The 23,191-nt window shown below is 38.4% G+C and overlaps 1 protein-coding gene across 1 annotated transcript in view; it reads left to right on the forward strand.

The window, feature by feature from the left end:
• Positions 1-5,033: 5,033 nt before the first annotated feature.
• Positions 5,034-23,191, forward strand: part of CCDC178 (coiled-coil domain containing 178) — a 460,722-nt gene continuing 442,564 nt past the window's right edge. Inside the window, exons 1-3 of the mRNA XM_064293218.1 lie at positions 5,034-5,135; positions 13,776-13,911; positions 14,456-14,595. Of these exons, the coding sequence (XP_064149288.1) occupies positions 5,034-5,135; positions 13,776-13,911; positions 14,456-14,595 (378 nt within the window). The remainder of the gene's footprint in view (positions 5,136-13,775; positions 13,912-14,455; positions 14,596-23,191) is intronic.

The following is a 23,191-nucleotide window of genomic DNA, read 5'->3' on the forward strand; positions in this document are numbered from 1 at the left end:
TTTTGGGATCAATCTTAAATGGGGTTCGATGAGCATCTTGGACAGATATCCTTTCGTCTTTCATGATGTCAGGGAAGTTTTGTGTCAGGAGTTCTTCAACTATTTTCTCTGTGTTTTCTATCCCCCCTCCCTGTTCTGGGACTCCAATCACTCGCAAGTTATCCTTCTTGATAGAGTCCCACATGATTTTTAGGGTTTCTTCATTTTTTTAAATTCTTTTATCTGATTTTTTTTCAGCTATGTTGGTGTTGATTCCCTGGTCCTCCAGAAGTCCCAGTCTACATTCTAATTGCTCGAGTCTGCTCCTCTGACTTTCTCTTGCGTTGTCTAATTCTGTAATTTTATTGTTAATCTTTTGGATTTCTACATGCTGTCTCTCTATGGATTCTTGCAACTTATTAATTTTTCCACTATGTTCTTGAATAATCTTTTTGAGTTCTTCAACAGTTTTATCAGTGTGTTCCTTGGCTTTTTCTGCAGTTATCCTAATTTCGTTTGTGATGTCTTGAAGCATTCTGTAAATTAGTTTTTTATATTCTGTATCTGATAATTCCAGGATTGTATCTTCATTTGGGAAAGATTTTGATTCTTTTGTTTGGGGGGGTTGGAGAAGCTGTCATGGTCTGTTTCTTTATGTGGTTTGATATGGACTGCTGTCTCTGAGCCATCACTGGGAAACTAAATTTTCCAGGTAATCAGCTAAACAAAAAATGCAGTCAGATCCCTATCTGAATTCTCCCTCTGGCTCAGGGTATTCGGATGTTAATGGAGCCACCTGGGGAGGGTGGGGGAGGGATCAGAGAGCTAGGAATGTAGCACCACAGAATATAGAGCTGATCCCCGCGTTCACGCTCCGCCCCCGTCTGCCAAAATCCCGGTGGGATGGCTCCCCGGCTGGGACGCTGCTCTCCCTGCTCCGAGACCAGTCACTTCCTCCCGGGGACTTCTCCCTTCGGTGCGTCGCTCCGCTTGCGCAAACTGGGTGGGCGTCTCCTGCACGAACGGCTGGGCCCGCCCCCAGGGTCTATTCAGAGGAATATAACTGGACCCCGCACTCATGCCCCGCCCGTGCACGCCAAAGTCCCAGCAGGACGGCTCCCGGCTGGGATGCTGCTCTCCCTGCTCCAAGACCAGTCACTTCCTCCCGGGGACTTCTCTCTCCGGTGCGCCGCCCGCTCGCGTGAACTGGGTGGGAGTCACCTGCATGACCAGGTGGGCCCACCCCCTGGGTCAATTCAGGGGAATATAACTGATCACCGCGCTCACACCCCGCCCGCTCTTGCCAATATCCCAGCGGGACGGCTCCCCGGCTTGGACGCTGCTCTCCCCACTCCAAGACCTGTCACTTCCTCCCGGTGATTTCTCCCTCTGGTGCGCCACGCCGTGGGCGCGAACTGGGTGGGCGTCCCCCGCACGAACGTATGGGCCCCCCTGGGGTCGCTTTAGGGAAATATAGCTGATCCCCACGCTCGCGCCACGCCCGATTCCCGCCAAACTCCTGGCGGGATGGCTCCCCAGCTGGGACGCTGCTCTCCCCGCTCCAAGATCAGTCACTGCCTCCCAGGTGCTTCTCCCACCGGCTGCGCCGCTCTGCCGCCCGCGCCAACCAGCTAGACTCCCTCCTGGGATGGGTTCGGGGGGGTAGGACTGGTCCCCTTGTCTGTGCTGTCTGCCCCCCTGGGCTCTGCCCCAGCTCGGGCTCCGAAGGTCACCTGCCTGGTACGCTGGCTCCTAGTTCTGAAAACGATCGCTGTCTGCCCGTATTTGTTCGTTCTCCGTCTCTAAGTCTGTGTTTGTTGTTCAGAGTTCGTAGATTGTTATGTATGTGATCGATTCACTTGTTTTTCCGAGTCTTTGTTGCAAGAGGGATCCGCGGTAGCGTCCACCTAGTCCGCCATCTTGGCCCCGCCTCCGAGATCTTCTTTTATTAATGTAGTGTTTTAAAGCTATGACTTGCCCTCTGAACACTATCCCATAAGTTTTGATATACACCTACTCCTCACTTATCAACTATCTTGTTATGCAACATTTTGCATTTACAACAATAGTAAAAAATCTACTATCTGACTATTTTGCACATTAACAGCATGCATCGGGCAGTAACAAATACCGAGGTGTCAGGCGAGATATGATGTAATGATTAAGGTTATGTGTCATCTTGGCTGGGCCATGATTCTCAGTGGTTTGGCAGTTGTGTTGTCTTAGTTATCTAGTGCTGCTATAACAGACATACCACAAGTGGATGACTTTAACAAAGAAATATTTATTTTCTCACAGTCTAGTAGTCTACAAGTCCAAATTCAGGGTGTCAGCACCAGGGGAAGGCTTTCTCTCTCTGTTGGCTCTGGAGGAAAGTCCTTGTCATCAATCTTCCCCTGGTTAAGGAGCTTCTCAGTGCAGGGACCCCAGGTCTGAAGGACACACTATTATCCTGGCTCTTGTTTTTTGGTGGTGTGTGGTCCCCATGTTCTCTGCTTGCTTCTCTCTGTATATCTCAAAAGAGATTAGCTCAAGACACACTCCAATCTTGTAGATTAAGTCCTGCCTCATTAACATAACTGCTACTAATCCCATCTCATCAACATCATAAAGAAAGAATTTATAACACATAGGGAAATCATATGACAAAATAATGGAAAATCACACAATAACGGGAATCATGGCCTAGCCAAATTGATACACATATTTTGTGGGGACACAATTCAGTCCATGACATATGTAATGTAATTTGGCAGTTATGTAATGATATAGCCATCTTCCGTTTTGTAATCTGATGTGGCCATCCTCCATTTTCATGTAGTGCCTATTTTTACATAATGACCTGGTCTTTAGAACCTAACCATGTCAATGAGTGAGGAGTGGGTGTACTGAGTTTTCACGAAGTATTTGTGAAAAAGTATTTTGTCTCAAACTTTTGTCTTAAAATTTTTTCTAATTTTCCTTGTGATTTCTTCTTTCACACACTGATGGGCTAATAGATTGTTACTTAATTTCTAAATATTGTGGATTTTCCAGAGTTCTTTCTGTTATTGATTTCTATATTCATTCCACTGTCATCAGAGCACATAATTTGTATAGTTTCAATCTTTGAAATTTATTGAGACTTGTTTTGTGGGCTAAAATATGATCTATCCTAGAGAATCTTCCCATGTGCACTTGAGAAGAATATATATTTTTCTGTTGTTGGGTGGATCGTTGTCTTTATATGCCTTAGTTTCCTAGGGCTGCTATAACAAAATATCACATGTGGGTGGCTTTGAAGAACAGACAATTATTGTCTCAAAATATTGAAGACTGGAAGTCCAAATCAGGGATTCAACCGTGTTGATTCCTTCTGAGGGCTCTGAAAGAAGAACTGTTCAGTGCTGCAGACAACCCTTGGTGTTCTTTTGCTGCTTGTATATGCATCTTCACATGGGGCCTTGCACCTGTATGTCACTGTATCCGTGTTTTTTCTCCCCTTTCACAAAATACCACAAGAAGGGATTAAGACCCACCCTACTCCAGTAAGGAAACCCTGGTGATGTAGTGGTTAAGAGCTATGGCTGCTAACCAAAAGATCTGCAGTTAGAACCCACCAGGCACTCCTTGGAAACTCTGTGGGGCAGTTCTACCCTGTCCTATAGGGTCACTATGAGTTAGAATCAAATCGACAGCAATAGGTTTTTTTTTTTTTTTTTTTTGGTTTTCTACTGCAGTATGATCAAGTAGAATTTATCACAGGAGTGCAAGCTGGTCACAGAGCTGGGGAATGGGTAGGGCACAGGTAAGTTAAACAGCCACAAAATTTTCTACTATTTTGTAGTTGGCTTTTTATTGATTTTGCTTTTGCTTGGTGCTATAAATATTTAACTGTTTCCCAGAGTTCTGAAAAGTTGGTTCTCACAGTTTCTTCTTGATTTTTGATGCTTCTGTGGGATACAGGAGCATGGAGCTGCTTACTCTGACGTCTTGCTCATGGGTATTCTTTTATTGTAATGATATATTTTTGAAGACTTAATGTTTTGGTTTTGTTTAAGTATAATTTATTATCTTTAATGTTTATTGCTTTTTGTTTCCTGTCTAAGGCATATTTGCTACCCAAGGATACAAAGAATTTCTCCTTTGTGTTCTTATAAAAGTTTAATTTTTAGATTTATATTTAGGTCTATGTTTCATTTTGAATTAACTTGGTGTATAGAGTGAGATGGAGGTGTCGTGGATTAAATTGCGCCTCCCCAAAATACATGTCAACTTGGTTAGGGCATGATTCCCAGTACTGTGTGGTTGTCCTCCATTTTGTGATTGTAATTTTGTGTTAAATAGGATTAGGGTAGAATTGACATGCTCTCACTAAGGTCACATCCCTAATCTAGTATAAAGGGAGCTTCCCTGGAGTGTGACCTGCACCACCTTTTATCTTACAAGAGATAAAAAGAAAGGGAAGCAAGCAGAGTTGGGAGACCTCATACCACCAAGAAAGCAGTGCCAGGAGCAGAGTGTATTGTTTGGACCTGGGGTTCCTACATGGAGAAGCTCCTAGTCCAGGGGAAGATTGATGACAAGGACCTTCCTCCAGAGCCAACAGAGAAAGCCTTCCCCTAGAACTGATGCCCTGAATTTGGACCTGTAGCCTACTATACTGTGAGAGAATAAATTTCTCTTTGTTGGAGCTATCCACTTGTAGTATTTCTGTTATAGCAGCACTAGATGACTAAAATAAGAGGTCATGATTCATTTTTTTCTGCATTTACATAATCAGTTTTTTCAGCATTATTTATTGAAAAACTACCCTTATCTCCCCCAATGTGCCTGTCACTTTGTCATACTGTGGGGGCTTGCATGTTGCTGTGATGTTGGAAGCTATGCCACTAGTATTCAAATACCAGCAGGGTCATCCACGGTGGATAGGTTTCAGCTGGGCTTCCAGACAAAGACAGACTAGGAAGAAGGACCTGGCAGTCTACTACTGAAAAGAATTTATGAATAGCAGTGGAACATTGTCTGATATAGTGCTGGAAGATAAGCCCCTCAGGTTGGAAGGCATTCAAAAGATGACTGGAAAAGACATGCCTCCTCAAAGTAGAGTTGAACTTAATGAAGTGGATGGAGTCAAGCTTTTGGGACCTGCATTTGTGGTTGTGGAAAGACTCCAAGTAAGAAGAAACAGCTGCAAACACCCATGAATAATTGGAACATGGAATGTGCAAATTGTCAAAAACGATGAACATCAATATCCTAGGCATTAGTGAACTGAAATGGACTGGTATTGGCCATTTTGAATTGGATAGTCATATGATCTACTATTCTAGTAATGACAGCTTGAAGAGGAATGGCATTGCATTCATTGCCAAAAAGAATATTTCAAGATCTATCCTGAAGTACAACAGCTGTCAGGGATAGGATAATATCCATATGCCTATGAGGAAGACCAGTTAATATGACTATTATTCAAATTTACCCACTAACCACTAAGGCCAAAGGTGAAGAAATTGAAGATTCTTGCCAACTTCTGCAGTCTGAAATTGATCTAACATGTAATAAGGATTCATTGATAATTACTAGTGATTGGAATGTTAAAGTTGGAAACAGAGAAGAAGGAACGGTATTTGGAAAATATGGCCTTGGTGATAGAAATGATGCCAGAGATCACATGATAGAATTTTGCAAGACCAATGACCAATGACTTCATTGTTATGTTATTTCTCAGTAACATAAATGGTGACTATACAATTAGACCTCACCAGAAGGAATACGTAGGAATAAAATCGACTACATCTGTGGAAAGAGACAATGGAAAAGCTCAATATCATCTGTTAGAACAAGGCCAGGGACCAACTGTGGAACAGACCATCAACTATTCATATGCAAGTTCAAGTTGAAAGTGAAGAAAATTAGAGCAAGTCCACAAGAGCCAAAATACGGCCTTGTGTATATCCCACCTGAATTTAAAGACACTATCTCAAGAATAGATTTGACACCTTGAACACTATGACTGGAGACCAGACGTGTGGAATGACATCAAGGACATCATACATGAAGAAAGCAAGCGGACTTTAAATAGACAGAAAGACTAATATGGATGTCAGAAGAGACTCTGAAGCTTGCTCTTGAATGTCAAGTAGCTAAAGCAAATTGCAACAATGATGAAGTAAAACGATGGAACAGGAGATTTCAAAGGGCAGATGGAGAAGACAAAGTATAATGACATGTGCAAAGAGCTGGAGATAGAAAGCCAAAAGGGAACAACATACTCAGCATTTCTCAAGCTAAAAGAATTGAAGGAAAAATTCAAGCCTTGAGTTGCAATATTGAAGGATTCTACTGGGAAAATAATAAACAATGTAGGAAACATCAAAAGATGGAAGAAATACACAGAGTCACTATACCAAAAAGAATTGGTTGATGTTCAACCATTCCTGAGGTACGATATGATCAAGAACAAATGGTACTGAAGGCAGGAGTCCAAGTTGCGCTAAAGGCATTGGTGAAAAACAAGGCTCTAGGAATTGATGGAGTATCAATTGAGATGTTTCAACACATGGATGAAGCATTGGAAATACTCACTCGTCTTTGCCAAGAAATTTGAAAGACAGCTACCTGGCTAACTGACTGGAAGGGATGCATTTCTATGCCTATTTACAAGAAAGATCATCCAGTTGAATATGGAAATTATCAAATAATATCATTAATATCACACACAAGTAAAATTTTGCTGAAGATCATTCAAAAATGGCTGCAGCAGTACATAAACACGGAACTGCCAGAAATTCAAGTAGGATTCGGAAGAGGACGGGGAACCAGTTATGTCATTGTTGATGTCAGATGGATCCTGGCTGAAAGCAGAGAATACCAGAAAGATGTTTACCTACCTGTGTCTTACTGACTATGCAAAGGCATTCGTCTGTGTGGATCATAACAAATTATGTATAACTTTGCGAAGAATGGGAGTTCCAGGACACTTAATTATGCTCATAAGGAACCTGTATATAGAGGGATTTATTCAAACAGAATGGGGCGGGGGGAGGGTACTGCATGGTTTAAAGTCAGGAAAGGTGTGCGTCAGGGTTGTATCTTTTATTTTACCTATTCAGTCTGTATGCTGAGCAAATAATCTGAGAAACTGGACTATATGAAGAAGAATGGGGCAAAAGGATAGGAGGAAGACTCATTAACAACCTGCGTTATGCAGATGACACAACATTGCTTGCTGAAAGTGAAGAGGACTTGAAGCACTTACTGATGAAGATCAAAGACCACAGCCTTCAGTATGGATTACACCTCAACATAAAGAAAAATCCTCACAAATGGACTAATACAAAACATCATGATCAGTGGAGAAAAGATTAAAGTTGTCGAGGATTTCATTTTACTTGGATCCACAATCAATACCCATGGAAGCAGCAGTCAGGAAATCAAAAGAAGCATTGCACTGAGCAAATCTGCTGCAAAAGACTTCTTTAAAGTATTGAAAAGCAAAGATGCCACCTTGAAGACTAAGGTGCGCGTGACCCAAACTGTGGTGTTTTCAATTGCCTCTTATGCATGTGAAACCAGGATGATGAATAAAGAAGACTGAAGAAGAACTGATGCCTTCAGATTGCAATGTTTGGGAAGGATATTGAATATTCCATTTACTGCGAAAAGAACAAACAATCTGTGTTGGAAGAAGTACATGCAGTATGCTCTTTAGAAGCAATGATGGCAAAACTACATTTCACGTACTTTGGACATGTTATCAGGAGGGATCAGTCCTTGGAAAAGGACATTATGCTTGGTAAAGTAGAGGGTCAGTGAAAAAGAGGAAGACCCTCGGAGAGATGGATTGACACAGTGGCTGCAACAATGGCCTCAAGCATACCAACGATAGTGAAGATGGCACAGGACCGGGCAATGTTTCATTCTGGTGTACATAGGGTCCCTTTGAGTTGGAACCAACTCAACAGGCACCTAACAACCACCACCCTTATCTCATTGACTTGTCATGCTGCCATTTACAAATATTTTACTATGTTGTCCCTTTTATTATCATTATATTTGAAATTTTATAATTTTTGGAGATTTTCTAGGTATGTTATTGTTACTTGGTTCTAATTTTATTATCTTGTCTTCAGAAAACATGCTTTGTAAGACTTCGGTTTTTTATATATATTTATTGTTAACTTATTTTATAGCCTAGTGTGTGTTCTATATTGATAAATATTTCATGTGCCCTTGGAAAGAATGTGTATGTTGTAGTTTTTACAGTGTAGTGGTCTATAAGTATAAATTATATCAAGTTTGTTCATAGTTTTATTTAGCTTTTCTACATATTCTCTGAATTCTTTGTATATTTTATTGTGAGTAGAGTGCTAAGATCTCTCATTCTGACTACAGTTTTGTTTGATCTTTAGTATGGTCTTTTTTGCTTCATAATTTTTGTCAGTGACTCCTATCAAATTTTGTTTATCTGAAAATGTCTTTATTTCACCCTCATATTTTCACTGGATTTAAAATTCTGGATTTATAGTTGCATTTTCTTTTTTTCTTCCTCTCCTCTTTTCTCCTTCCCTTCCTTTCTTCCCTTCCTCCCTCCATTCTACCCTCTTTTGCTGTTTCTCCCTCCCTCCCTCCTTTCTTCCCTTCTTTCTTCACTTTAAAGATGTTTTTCTAGTATATACTGGTCTGTATTGTTTCTGAAGAGAAATTTAGTAGTTATTCATAACCATATCTCCTGTATATATTGTCTTTTTGGTCTCTGACTGCTCTTAAGACTATCTCTTTATTATTCAGCAATTTAACTGTCGTATGCTTTTTTTTTTTTTTATGCTTTGTCTTAGTTATCTAGTGTTGCTTTAAGAACAACAACAAAAAAAGCCACAAGTGGATGGCTTTGAAGGATAGGACTTTATTTTCTTAGAGTTCTGGAGGATAAAAGCCATATCAGGGTCTTGGCCATATTGATTCTTTTTGTGGGCCTCTCTCCTAGTTTCTGGTGCCTGCCAGTAGTCCTTGGGGTTTCTTTGCTTGTAGATAGTTCCTCACATGGCGTCTGTCTTTTCCCTGTGTATGTGTCTCTGTGGTTATTCTGCTTTTTTTAAAACTCAGAAGTGATTAGATTCAGGACTTACCCTACTCTTGTATGACCTAATTAGCATGACAAAAGAAAAATCCAATTTCCAAACAGGACATTTCCATCCACAGGTACAGGGGCCAGAACTTCAATACATATTTTGAGAGAACACAGTTCAGTCCACAACATGCCTAGACTTGGTTCTCTTTATACTTTTCTTGTTGGCGGGGGGCGGGGGGTTCTGAGGTTTTTGGATATGTAAGTTGTTGTTTTTCATTAAATTCTGATTTTTTGACTATTATTTTCATAAATATTCTTTAGTCTCATTTTTACTCACTTCTCGTTTCAAAACTTCAAAGGGACATATGTTAGACTGTTTGAATTTGCCCCACAGTTACTTAAGGATTTGTTATTTTTCTCTAATTTTTTTCTATTTTCACATTGGATAATTTCTATAAATCCATCAGCATGTTCACTTACTCTTTACTCTGCCATATCTAATTTGTTGCTAAGCCCAACCATTAATTTTTTAAAAATTTTAATTATGTACTTTCAGTTCTAGAATTTCAATTTGGTTACCATTTTTTTTCTATTGAGATTTAATACCTGTTCACATATTAAATCCGTATCTTCACTCAACATATTTTTTCCTTACCTTCTAGGATCTATTTAAATTACTACTTTAATACCTTTTCTGTTAAATCCAACTTCTGAATTATGTTGGGCTCGGTTTCTGTAGACTTTTTTTCTAGACTATTGAAACACATTTTATTATTTTTTTGTATGATTAAATACTGGAGATTTTGGGTATACATGGTAGAGGCTTTGGATTCTGTTATCTTTCTCCGAAGGGAATTAGTTCTTCCTCCAGGCATCTCCACTTCCATCTGATCTACTTAAACTTGTATAGGCTTGGTTTTATGCTTTATTAGTGCAGGTGTTTAAAAAAACACAGGCTATTTCCCAATCCTCCCTAATTTGGCTGGGAAAAAAATCCTCCAAATTCTATCTCCTCTGCATATTATATTGTAGCTTGGTTTTATATTTTTAAGAGTGTATCTACAGAGGTTTTAACTTTACGTCTTAGTCTTAAGATGCTAACCTTCTAGTGTTTCAGCTTAAGGTCAGGATTATTAAGGTGTTAACAAGGTTTCTCCTTTCTGTCAGTGCTGGAAATTGAAGGTCTCTTCATCCCTCAGCAATACTCTTTCCATAACATTATTCAACCTCTAGTAGCAAAGTTCCTTTCTCAGTACTGTAGAATCTGCTCTGTTAACCTTCACGTAATTTTGCCTTCCACAGATGCGGTCTAGCTCTTACCTACAGATTCCAAGGGCACTCTCACATGGCTTTCTAGAATCCATTCTCTGCACTTAAGCACTCGGCTACTAACTAAAAGGTCAGCAGTTTAAACTCCCCAGCCGCTCCATGGGAGAAAGATGTGGCAGTCTGCTTGCCTAAAGATTACAGCCTTGGAAGCCCTATGGGGCAGTTCTCTGTGCTGTAGGGTTTGCTGAGTCAAAATTGAATTGACAGCAATAGGTTATTCTCTGCACAACCCTCTCTAGTTTCTGCTCTGAAAATCTTACCTCCTCCTGCTGCCTACAACACTGATGTTTGCCTCCTCAGCTCAGCAGGACTGGCATGCTCTGCTATTTACCCAAATCTCTATGTTGTAGTTGGGAAATTGTCCCTTGGCAGAGGGGTGGGCCATCATGATACTCAACCTCATGAATTTCCCATCTCTCAGGAATCACAGTCTTGCAGGGCCTGTTTTTCAATGTCTGAAAATCATTGTCTCTTAAGCTTTTTGTAGTTTTAGAGTTCTTTATAACTGGAGGACTAGTTCCATAAGAGTTACTCCTTCACAGATGGTAGTGTGAAGACTGGTTAATGGGTTTAAGAATACAGTTTCCATAAAGTAGAACAGAAGCCAGGTTACACCATGCCAAAAAAAAAAAAAAAAAAGAAGAATATATGCATTCAATCATCCAATAGTTATTTTAAGAAACTAAATAGCTTTGCTTCATAAAAATGCAAAAGTTCATGAGAGAGATAGATGGAGAAACCGATAAGTGTGCCGTAGCAATGCCAAAAAGATTATGAAGAGACTGAAGAGAATGGAGGTAAGCAAACAGAACAGGGGCATTTATACACTGAATGGGGTTGAGGCACAAGCAGTCTTTGGTCACCTTCAACTCTGAGAGTTTATACATTTTTTTTTTTTTTTTTTACATATTCAGTGATGACTGTCTCCAACAATGTAAGGTATAAGGTCCAATGGAGATAAAATAACATTAGTGTTGATGAAAGGTTTTTTTAAAAATGTGTAACAAAAACCAAAGGGAGCTTTGTTTTCCATAAAAGTTTAAAGGTGTTTTTCTGTTCATGGTAACAAAGGTTTTGTATTGGTGAGAAATTATTTCTAAACTCAAGAGCACTAACATTCAAGATTTTCAATAAAAAGATGTTAAAAGGCATATCTGAATGTAAAAAATAAACTTATATACAGATAAATTTTTTCTAAGATTACTGAGTTCCAGTGAAGTGGTGATACAAGAACTGAGGTGATGTGTTTAAAGGAAGCACATATTAAACGCAGAAGAAAAGAGGGATTTTGTAACAAACTTAATTTTTTGGAACTGGATCAATAATTATGCAAGGATAAAAATGACCGAGCAGGGGAAGTGGACAGTTTACAAACACAATATTTCTATCTCATTTGCCCACACAAAAAGCTAGTCCCTGTTTTTCCCCAAATGGATATTCCATGTTGCAGCTTTTTAGCAACCGTCAACTCTGGCCAAGAGTCAGGAGAATCTTGAATTTATGCATGGATTCTGGGCAAGGGAGCTGGGGCTGGGGAGGGGGAGTTCACAGAGAATGAGAGTCCAACCTGAGCTTATTCTTGAAATACTCCCCTTGGCCATTTGTGCATAGGCTTCACAAAGAGAAGCTCCATCAATTTATGTTTGTCTAAAACCATTGATTTGTTGTGTCATGGAACTTTCGTGAAAAAGACCTTAGATAACATCCTATCAACCCATTTATTTATTAAATGAGAAATCTGAGATTTAGAGACTGAGTAATTTTAGCCAAAGATGCCCAACCAGTTTCAAAAAAAAAAAAGAATGAACATGGACACCTTCTTCAGCAGTCTTTTGATTACATCATGCTGTTTGAACTAGGTAAAATTAAAAAGAAATGGAAAGGAAAGTGTTAATTTATACCATACATGCATTTGGAATAAAAGCAAGTCAGTAATCAGAAGTCCTGAATTCTGACTCTATCTTGTGCGGATACCATGATTCCATGTCTTTTACAGACTTTTAATGCAAATTTTAACTTCACAGTATTTCATTTTCCCTACTTTACCATATGTAAAATGTTAATTCTAACCCATAAGAGTGCTATGAAAATTAATTAGTATTTACAAAATAGGCTGAGCGTACCACATACAAGAAAAACGTTAAATGAGTCATTACCATTCTTGTTTTTCCCGTGTTTAATGAACTAAGACAAATGTTTTTAGTATGAGGGCAATGGCTTTGTTGTTAAATGTGTATCAAAACCTTATTTTTAAAGGGAAGGGCAACATATCCTTATTAACGTATTTGTATAGAAGATCAGTATGTTATTTTCACCAACTTGTTCTTTGGACCTTCAATGATTACAGAGATGAAAATATATAGCATATTTTTATGCAAATAACGCATGCCTCCTACATTTGTTTACCAACTGGACCCTGCCTCTGCAAGGTATTTTCATGAATGCGACTATGCCAGTAGTTTTTACATTTTGCTGTAAGAAAAATTAGCATAGTGCACTTATGGTAATACTTTGCAGGAGGAAGGTGCAGTTGTCAAACAAACGTAGAAAAAAAAAAGGCATGCATTATTTGCGTAAAATACGGTATGTGTGTGTGAACTAAAGAGGAAAGATGGAATATAGCATGCACAGCGTAGTCATAAGGAGTATATATGTGTTCAGAGTATGATTAAGGCATACTAAAAAAGCTTTAGAATATCAACTCTGGTATCGTGAAGGAGGATTCAAAATTTGAAAGCAAGTGATATATAAAAACAAGATGTTCTAAAACGTAACTTTATCCCTGTTTGTCTTCATTTTGCTGTATTTTTAAATGTAAAAAGATCTTCATAGTACAGTTTATACTAGTCCCAGCTTTCCCGCCTACCAGCTTTGTGAACTTGGAGAAGTTATGTAACTTCTCTAAGCCTTGGATTCCTAATCTCTGAAATTGGGATAATAATCCTATTTTGTAAGATTGTTATGAGGATTAAATACATTGTGGCATCAGAAGTGCTGAACTCCATGATGGGCTCAAAAAATGTGATACACACATACATACACATACATGGAATAGAATTAACACTTTTATCATTTTTTTTTTTTTGTGAGGCTATTACTAGGCTTCACTTAACCATACTAAAACATTGCAGTTTAAGTGAAGACACCTAAAGCATTTGCCATCTCTATGAGTTGGCCTTGAAACAAAAGGCAGAGTCTCGAGGCAACATCATTCCTTCTCTGTTCCTCAAGGTCGACTGGAATGAGGACATCACACTGTTCTCATTGAGGCACTGAGCCTATTTTGTGCTTCCATTTAAGATCCCTGAATGTAAGTATAATCCGGCCCAAAAGAGTTTTTAGAGTCAAAAGGACTGCAAGTAAGCACTTTGGTGGAGTTTCATGGACAACTTTGCTGTACTTCTGCAACCTTCAGTCAATTCGGGACTTGCCAGGATTAGAGTCACTGAGGCACATCGGACTGAGTGGATTTTATGATGAGTACAGCTTGAATGCTGTAGTGAGAACATCAATCACTCCTCGCATGAGACTCCAATTTTCCGAAATGGAAGGTAGAAAATGAGGTTATTATAAGGATGAAGGAGACTTGCTTCGATTCTTTTTCAGCAAGAGAAACTAGATTTAAGGAAGAACTTCTTCAATGCATGAGTGGTTACATATTATTTACATTGGAAGATGTGGAACCTCTTTGAAGGGAGTATTTAAAATATATTTCAAAGTTATTTTTAAGTTATTCAGAATCTATTTGGGAACAGACTGTATAGCTGGTTTTCTGCCTTTTTTCTTTATTTTTTAAACACTCATTTCTTGATGCTGTGTAATACATTATTCTTTACATGAGGTTTTCTTCAGGCTTTTTGGGCTCATTTTTATTTGTTACATTATGAAGTCATCAATAATATTTGGTTTTAGCTTTTCAGTTTCTTGAGGGTTTGTTCTATAATTCATTGATATATTTATTTAACCTATAATACATTTATTGAAGGTACTTTAATAGTACTAGTACTAACAAAGCAAAATATTTCTTGCATATCCTGAACACTGAGGGTTGCTACTCTGTATAAAACTAACTTTCTTTGTCTTCTGTATCCTCAGGGGAGGATAAAGGCATTTACTTTGGGTACCCATGTCGTCGTCACAGCTGTTCTGTAGTAAACATCCCAGCACCATGTGTCAACAAAATGATTTCACACATTCAAGATGTGGAATCTAAAATACAGGAGTATTTGAAACAGGTGAGTAGCTTATTTAAAATGTTAACATTGTTGTTGGCTCTATGGGGTCTGTAAGACTTTTTTAAAGAACCCAAGGAATGATTTTTATTTTTGAATGATAACTAGAGTACTTTTCCTTTGCTAAATTCCTTAATTTACAAATCTAGCCATGTTTTTGATGGTCTCACTCCAGAAGGGTGAAATGACCTTATTAAATAGGTTTTTTCCCTACCTGCTTGTTCTTTATCCAGAGGCAATCATGCTAAGTAGTAATTTCCATAAGCCAACTTGACTAGTAAATTAAATAGTATTTACATCCTTTTTGGGACACTAAACTGATTAGATGATTAGATGAGTAAATTGATGTATAAAAGGACACTGTGCCCTTTTTAATGACTTATTTTGTTCTAAAGAAATACTTAATAGGCCTATTGAAAGACAGTATAATGATTCTCGCTTTGTCTTTTTAACCTGTTGAAGTTTTCCTTTGTTATTCTGAAGGGCGTTCCATCTTGAAATCACTGTCACTTCTGGTTATTTTCTCAAAAGATGGTTTAGTAATGATAAAAACTTCTCATAGCTTTTATTAAAATGATGTTTCTGAACAACTAATGCTCACAGGCCTATTTCTCTCCCTTCACCACTGCTATAGCACATAGCTCTAAGAGTGTTCTGATGAGTCACTCACAACTCTTGGTCCAGGTGTCATCTCCTTTGAGTGGCATTTAGAGCACACTTATTAAGATCGCAGGCTTTATAGCCACATGTTCTATGACCTTACATGGGAATGGACATACTGATACCACATTAGAAGGATAGCTAGCATATCATATGCACTCAATATTTATTTGCTATTGTTATTTCTATAACATTATTGATATCGTTCTATGTTATTATTATATTAGCTCTGTGTTTCCCCAGATCAGAATATCCCTTCAAGAAAAATGCTTTAAGGTCACAGGACTGATGATGTCCCAGGCCTTGAATGGTATGTTAAGTAGGTAGAGAGAAGAGAATTAATATCCATTGATATGGCATGCTGTACACTTTATATTTTTTAAGTAACAATTGCAACAATTAGGCATGTTGTTAAAAGTGATGAAGGTAGATTCGTGGGTATTTTTATAAATAATGAAAGCAGCTATCATTTATTAGAACCTAATGTAAGTTAGACATCATACTATATTACTTTATTTCACTTAGACCTCACACAATTATAGTTGAATATAAGCACCATTGAGTATAATCATAAGTGATTATATCTAATTGGTAAATAGATGAGGGAAAAAATAAAATAATTTAGTAATTTGTTCAAGGTTGTAAAGCAGGACTGGGATTCAGACACGCTTCTGTTTGTTATCGAAGTCCATGTTCTTGTTCTTTCTACAATCCCACTTGACAAATTAGCAGTTGATAAACTTCTGTGCATTATGGATAATGGACCAGTGAAAAGATGGCCTTAGATAAAATAATTTACAATATAAGCTATTTCACAGTTTCACTTCAGGAAAGCTGCTAAAATAGCCTCTCTCGTGGAAATGTATTATGTAAATGAGCCGACTGAATAACAGACTCAGTGCCTGATACATAGTGTGCTGAGTCAATTTTGACTCAAAGCAACCCCATGTAACAGAATAGATCTACACCATAAGGTTTCCTAGGATTTACAGAAGCAGATAGCCCGTCTCGTAGGCGGAGCCATTAGGTGGGTTCACACTGCGAACTTTAGGTTAACAGCCCAGCGCTTAACCATTGCTCCACCAAGAATCCTTTGATGCATAGTTAAAAATAAAAATAAGAAAACTCTGTTGCTGTCAATTCCAACTGATAGCAAACCTATAGGACAAAGTAGAACTGCCCTGTAGGGTTTCCAAGGTTGTAATCTTTACAGAAGCAGACTGCCTGTCACATCTTTGTCCAGCGGACTGGCTGATGGATTCAAACCACTGATTTTTCAGTTAGCACCGAGTGCTCTAACCACTGTTCATCCAGGGCTCATTCGAAACGTGGAGGGCACTCAATAAATGTCTGTAGAATGGAAGAACAAGCGAAGGCCTGAAGCAGAACTTTTGTTTTCTAGATGCATCTGAAGTACTTATCCACCAGTACAGTAAGAGTTACCTTTACTGAACATCTGCTGTTTTCTAGGCATTTGACAAATAGGTATTTTTGTATTTCTTCTTTACAACAATCCTACTTTACCAGTGAGAATTCTAAGTCTTAGAAAAGTCAGATAAGTTGCGCATTATAACACAGATAGTAAGCCCCAGGGTTGGAAATGAACTCAGTTCCATCTGACTACAAAGGCCATTTAACTCTATGGGGCAGTTCTACTCTGTCCTGTAGGATCGCTATGAGTCGGAATCGACTCGGTGGCAGTGGGTTTGGTGGCGGGTAGTGTGATCGAAGGGCACAGGGAGGTTCTGGCCTCGGAGAGGCCTTAATTCCCATTTACATAGAGAGTTAGTTGGTGTTTTCACAGCACTGAACTTATTCAAAACAACCATGTGAAATAAACAAGCTTCTAACAAAAACAGCAATAATGATAAGTAATGTGTTTAGAGGTAAGTATATATAATACGTTTATGTGTGCATATATATGTTATACATATATATAAACTTTATATGAAAGGTGATTTATTATGAAGCAAATGCTAACAATTTTTTATTTTTAATTGTGGTAAATATACAGATAACAAAACATTTCCCATCTCAGCAATCTTCGCATGTAGAGTTCAGTGACTTTAATTACGTTCGTGTTGTTCAGCCATTACCATTAAGCATTCCCAAATTTTTTCCATCACCCTTAACAGAAGCTCAGCGTCCTCTAAGCATTGTGTTCCCCTACCCGTATCTGGTAATCACTAATAAATTTTGATTTCTGTATACTTGCTGTTCTTTATTTCATATAAATGGAATCATACAATTTTTGTCCTTTTGTGACTGACTTTTTTCACTTGGCACAATGTTTTCAAAGTTTATCCATGTTGTAGCATGTATCAGGACTAAATTTCTCTTTATGGCTAAGTAATCTTCCATTGTACGTATGTATGTATTACATTTTGTCTTTCCATTAGTCTGTTAATGGATATTTTGGCTTTTCTACCTTTTGACTATTGTGGATAGTGCTGCAGTGAACTTGGTGTACAAGTACCTGTTTTCATTCCTCCTTTTAATTCTTTTGGGTATATACCTAGGAGTGGAATTGCTGAATCACATGGTAATTCTATGCTTAAATTTTTGAGGACCCACCAAACTCTTTTTCACAGCTGCTGTGTTATTTTACAATCCCACCAACAATGGGTGAGGATTCCAATTTCTCCATATTTTTGCCAACACCTTTTGTTTATGGTGTTTTTAATCATAGCCATCCTACCGGGTGTGAAATGATATCTCACTGTGGTTTGATTTGTATTTACCTAATGATTAATGAGGTCAAGCATCTTTTCATGTGCTTAGTTGCCATTTGAATCTCTTCTTTGGTAAATTGTCTATTCAAGTCTTTTGCCCATTTTTATTTATTCATTTATTTTGATTGGGTTGTTTGTCTTTTTGCTGTTAAGTTGTGAGAGTTCCTTATACATTCTGGCTGTTAGACCCTTATGCAATATATGGGTTCCAACAATATTTCTCCCTATTTACAGGTTGTCTCTTCACTTTCTTGATAGTGTCCTTTGATGAACAAGTGTTTTTGATTTTGATAAGATACCATTTATCTATTTTGACTTTTGTTGTTCATGGTTTTGGTGTTGTATCTAAGAATCCATTGTTAAAAATTAGGTCCCGAAACATCACCTCTATGTTTTCTTCTAAATAGTTTGTGGTTTCGGATCTTGCACTGAGGGTCTTTTTTTTTTTTTTTTTTTTAATTTCGAAAATTTGTTTACTTTCTAAATTTTATAAAACCTTATTTTATTTTGTTTTATTATAACTGTGTATATGGTAGCTAGGTTTGCTAGTGTTGAACTAGTAAATTGTTTTTAGGTGGTGTTAAGCCAGTTTCAACTCATAGGGACCCTATGTACAATAATAGAATGAAACTTTCCCAGGTCTGCGCCATCCTCACAATCATTGCCATGTTTCAGTCCGTTTTTGCACCACTGTGTCAGTCCATCTCATCGAAGGTCTTCCCTTTTTTTCTAACCGTCTACTTTACCAAGCATGATTTCCTTCTCCAGGGATGGTCCCTCCCGATAACGTGTCCAAAATACATGAAACAAAGTCTCACTACTTCCAAGTAGCTCTCTGGATGTACTTCTTCCTAGACAGATTTGTGGCTTCCTCTGGCAGTCCACGGTGTATTGAATATTCTTTACCAATACCATAATTCAAATGCATCAATTCTTCCTTGGTCTTCCTTATTCATTGTCTAGCTTTCACATGCGTATGAGACAATTAAAAATATTGTGACGTTGTTCAAGCATACCTTAGACCTCAAAGTGACATCTTTGCTTTTCAACACTTTAAAGAGGTCTTTTTGCAGCAGATTTTCCTAATGTAGTACGTTGTTTGATTTGTTGACTGTTACTTCCATGGTTATTGATTAAGGATCCAAGTAAAATGAAATCCTTGACAACTTCAATATTTTCTCCTTTTATCATGATGTTGCTCACTGGTCAAGTTGTGAGGATTTTTTTTTTTTATGTTGAGGTGTAATCCATACTGAAGGCTGTAGCCTTCGATCTTCATCGTAAGTGCTTCTAGTCCTCTTCACTTTCAGCAAGCAAGGTTGTATCATCTGCATATCACAGAGTATTAATGAGTCTTCCTCTAATCCTGTTGCCTCTTTCTTCATATAGTCCAGCTTCTTGGATTATATGCTAAGCATACAGATTGAATAAATATGATGAAAGGATACAACCCTGACACACACCTTTCCTGATTTTAAACCACACAATATCCCCTTATTCTCCTCAAATGACTGTCTCTTGGTCTACGTACAGGTTCCGCATGAGCACAATTAAGTGTTCTGGAATTGCCATTCTTTGCAATGTTATCCATAATTGTTATGATCCACACAGTGGAATGCCTTTTCACAGTCACCAAAACACAGGTAAACATCTTTCTGGTATTCTCTGCTATCAGCCAAGATTCATATGACATCAGCAAAGATAGCCCTCGTTTCAGGTCCTCTTCTGAATCTGGCTTGAATTTCTGTCAGTTCCCTGTCAATGTACCGCTGCAACACTTTTGAATTATCTTCAGCAAAATTTTACTTGAGTGTTATATTAATGATATTGTTAGATAATTTCTGCATTTTGTTGGATCATCTTTCTTTGTAATTGGCACAAATATGGATCTCTTCCAGTGGGTTGGCTAGTAACTGATTCCAAATTTCTTGGTATAGACAAATGAGCACTTCACGGTTACATCCGTTTGTTGAAACATCTCAATTTGTATTCCCTCAATTCCTGGAGCCTTTTTTCCAGCTTCAGTGAAACTTGGACTTCTTTCTTCAGTACCATCAGTTCTTGATCATATACTACCTCCTGAAATGGTCTGTGTATTCCTTCCATCTTCTTTTGATGTTTCCTTCATCATTCAATATTTTGCCCGTAGAATCCTTCAAAATTGCAACTTGAGGCTTGAATTTTTTCTTCAGTTCTTTCAGCTTTAGAAATACCAGAAGCATTTTTTCTTTTTGGTGTTCGAACTCCAGGTCTTTGCACATGTTACGATAATACTTTGTCTTTTCGATCCACCCTTTGAAATCTTCTGTTCATCTCTTTTACTTCTTCATTTCTTCCATTCACTTTAGCTGCTCTACATTCAAGTGCAAGTTTGAGAGTTTCTTCTGATATCCATTTTGGTCTTTTCCTTCTTTCCGGTCTTTTCATGATTTTTTGCTTTCTTCATATATGATGTCCTTGATGTTATCCCACAACTTGTCTGGTCTTCGGTCATTACTGTTTTACATGTCAAATCTTTTCTTGAAATGGTCTCTAAATTCAGGTGGGTTACTCAAGATTGTACTTTGGCTCTCATGGACTTGTTTTAATTTTCTTCAGCTTCAACTTAACCTTGCATATGAGCAATCGAAGGTCTGTTCTGCAGTCAGCCACTGGCCTGTTCTGGCTGATGATATTGAGCTTCTGCTTCATTTCTTTCCACAGATGTAATCAATTTAATTCCTGTGTTTTCCTCCGGTGAGGTCCACATGTATAGTCACCATTTATGTTGTTGATAAAAGGTATGTTGTTGAAAAAAATGAATAAGTCATTGATCTTTTAAAATTCTATCATGTGGTCTCTGGCATCATTTCTGTCATCAGGGCCATATTTTCCAACTACCAGTCCTTCTTCATTTCTATTTTTTGCATTCCAAACACCATTCATTATCAATGCATCTTCATTGCATGTTTGATCAATTTCAGACTGCAGAAGTTGATAAAAATCTTCAGTTTCTTCATCTTTAGCACTAGTGGTTGGTGTGTAAATTTGAATAATAGCTGTATTAACTCGTCTTCCTTGTAGGCATGTGGATATTACCCTATCACTGACAGTGTTGCATTTCAGGACAGATCTTGAGTTATTCTTTTTGACAATGAATGTGAAGCCATTCCTTTTCAATTTGTTATTCCTAGCATAGTAGACCACATGATTGTCTGATTCAAAATGGCCAACACCAGTCCATTTCAGCTCACTAATGCCTAGTATATTGATCTTTATGGGTTCCATTTCATTTTTGAAGACTTCCAGTTTCCTTGGAGTCATACTTTGTACGTTCCACATTGTGAAAAAAAAATGTGGATGGGGCTCAGGTTTTCTACCTAAGGCGTTTGCTGTATTCACAGAGCTACTGCATTCAAATAGCCTGTGTTTCCCTCAGTCAAATACTAGTTCCCCTTTCAGCATATCCAATCAAGTACTGGCTGAAGGCAGGGTTACATGCTGTCTGTAATCTATAATATCCAGTATTCATTTCTACCATACATTTAGGTCTGCTTTACAACACTAGATAGGAGAAACATTCAATATTCATAGTACATGGATAAAGACATAATCCTAAACACATAACTCTTTTAAAACATTTCAGTTTAGTCTTCTCTACACCTTAACTACCTTCTTATTCATATGCACATGGCCTTGGGCCTATTACTGAGTGGAACAAGATGACCCTGTTGTCCTATCAGTCATCCTGCTTATCTGGCTTGGCTTTGGCCCTAGGCCATTCCAGGTACAGCTTTTCAGCCATTGCAGATAACATCAACCAAAGTAACCATCTAGGAATCAAAAGCTTCACCTCCCAATCCTTTTCTTTCTTTCTCTTACAAAGTTCCATGAGCCTGGAACCATTGCAAAGAATCCTCCTTCTGACACCAACTGTAAAAAATGGCATGGGGGAGTGTCTGACTTCCTCCAGCCACACAAGGGGAAAGAGAACCAAGATCAACAGCATAAGGCTGACTCCCATGAGGTGGAGGCCAGACAAACTTCCCCTCTTCACCATCCTTACTAATTCTGACACCAGCCATCCCTTGCACAGCACTCTCTACCTCTCTGCTGGGTTTGATAATTCATTGCAATGGCTACACAGAACTCAGATCATACTCATGATTACGGGGTTTATTAGGAAATTAACAGTTACAATTCAGGCTCAGGAACACTCAGGATACAGCTCTTCCATCAGGACAGCCTCTTCCCAGCCATTCTTGCAGGTGTACCTCTCCCTAACCCTCAGTCTCTGCCCAAAGGCACTCAGCTCTCTCTCTCTACGGGTTGGGAATCCCATCATGCCATCTCCTGCTGCTGGGTCTCTGCTGTCAGGCCTCTCCTGCCACCACTTCTCACTGTCTTTAAGATTACAGCTTACTCTCTGCCTCCTGGGTCCAGGAACTTCTCAGTACAGGGATTGCAGGTCCAGAGGACATGCTGGCTCCTGGCTGTTCTTTCTTGGTGGTGCTGGGATTCTCCTCTTTGCTCTGGAATTGGCTCCTTTTAAGGCAAAACAGTTTTTTAAGGCAACTGACCAATCCTCTTGGTGGGCCGCAATTAACTTATCTTACAGTCCCACTCAATCACCCGGGTAGGAGTTACAAGACCATGGTTAGAAAGGCCATACGCAAAAGTAATCAATCGTACTACCACACGTTTTGATTATTAATGGATGTTTGCAGCTATTTCTTCTCATTTCAAGTCTTGCCACATCAGCAAATTAAGGCCCCCAAAAGCTTTACTCCATCCATGTCAATAAGGTCGACTCTTCTTTGAGGAAGCAGGTCTTCTCCAGTATATTTTGAGTGCCTTCCAACCTTTTTTTTTTTCCAACCTGAGGGGCTTATCTTCCAGCAGTATATCAGTGTTTGGCTGCTATTCACAAGGTTTTAGCTAGCCTATTTTTTTAGAAGTAGATTACCAGGTACATAGAGTATACCTATTCAAGTTTCTTATGCTATAGTTTTTGTTTAGGCTGCTATAGTTTTTGTTTGGGCTACTGTAATTATTGATTGGACAAGTAGCTATCTACATTTTAATTAACATTCTGAGAATGAACTGGTAGCCAGTTATCTTCTTGAAAGATGAAAAAAATTTTTTTTCCTGAGTAGCCTACCACAATGAGGAAAAGAAAAAAACAAACAAAAAACCAAACAACCAAACTTCCTGTTGTTCTCTGGAAA

Source organism: Loxodonta africana, chromosome 11 (assembly GCF_030014295.1).
Source record: "Loxodonta africana isolate mLoxAfr1 chromosome 11, mLoxAfr1.hap2, whole genome shotgun sequence".
NCBI classification, from domain to species: domain Eukaryota; kingdom Metazoa; phylum Chordata; class Mammalia; order Proboscidea; family Elephantidae; genus Loxodonta; species Loxodonta africana.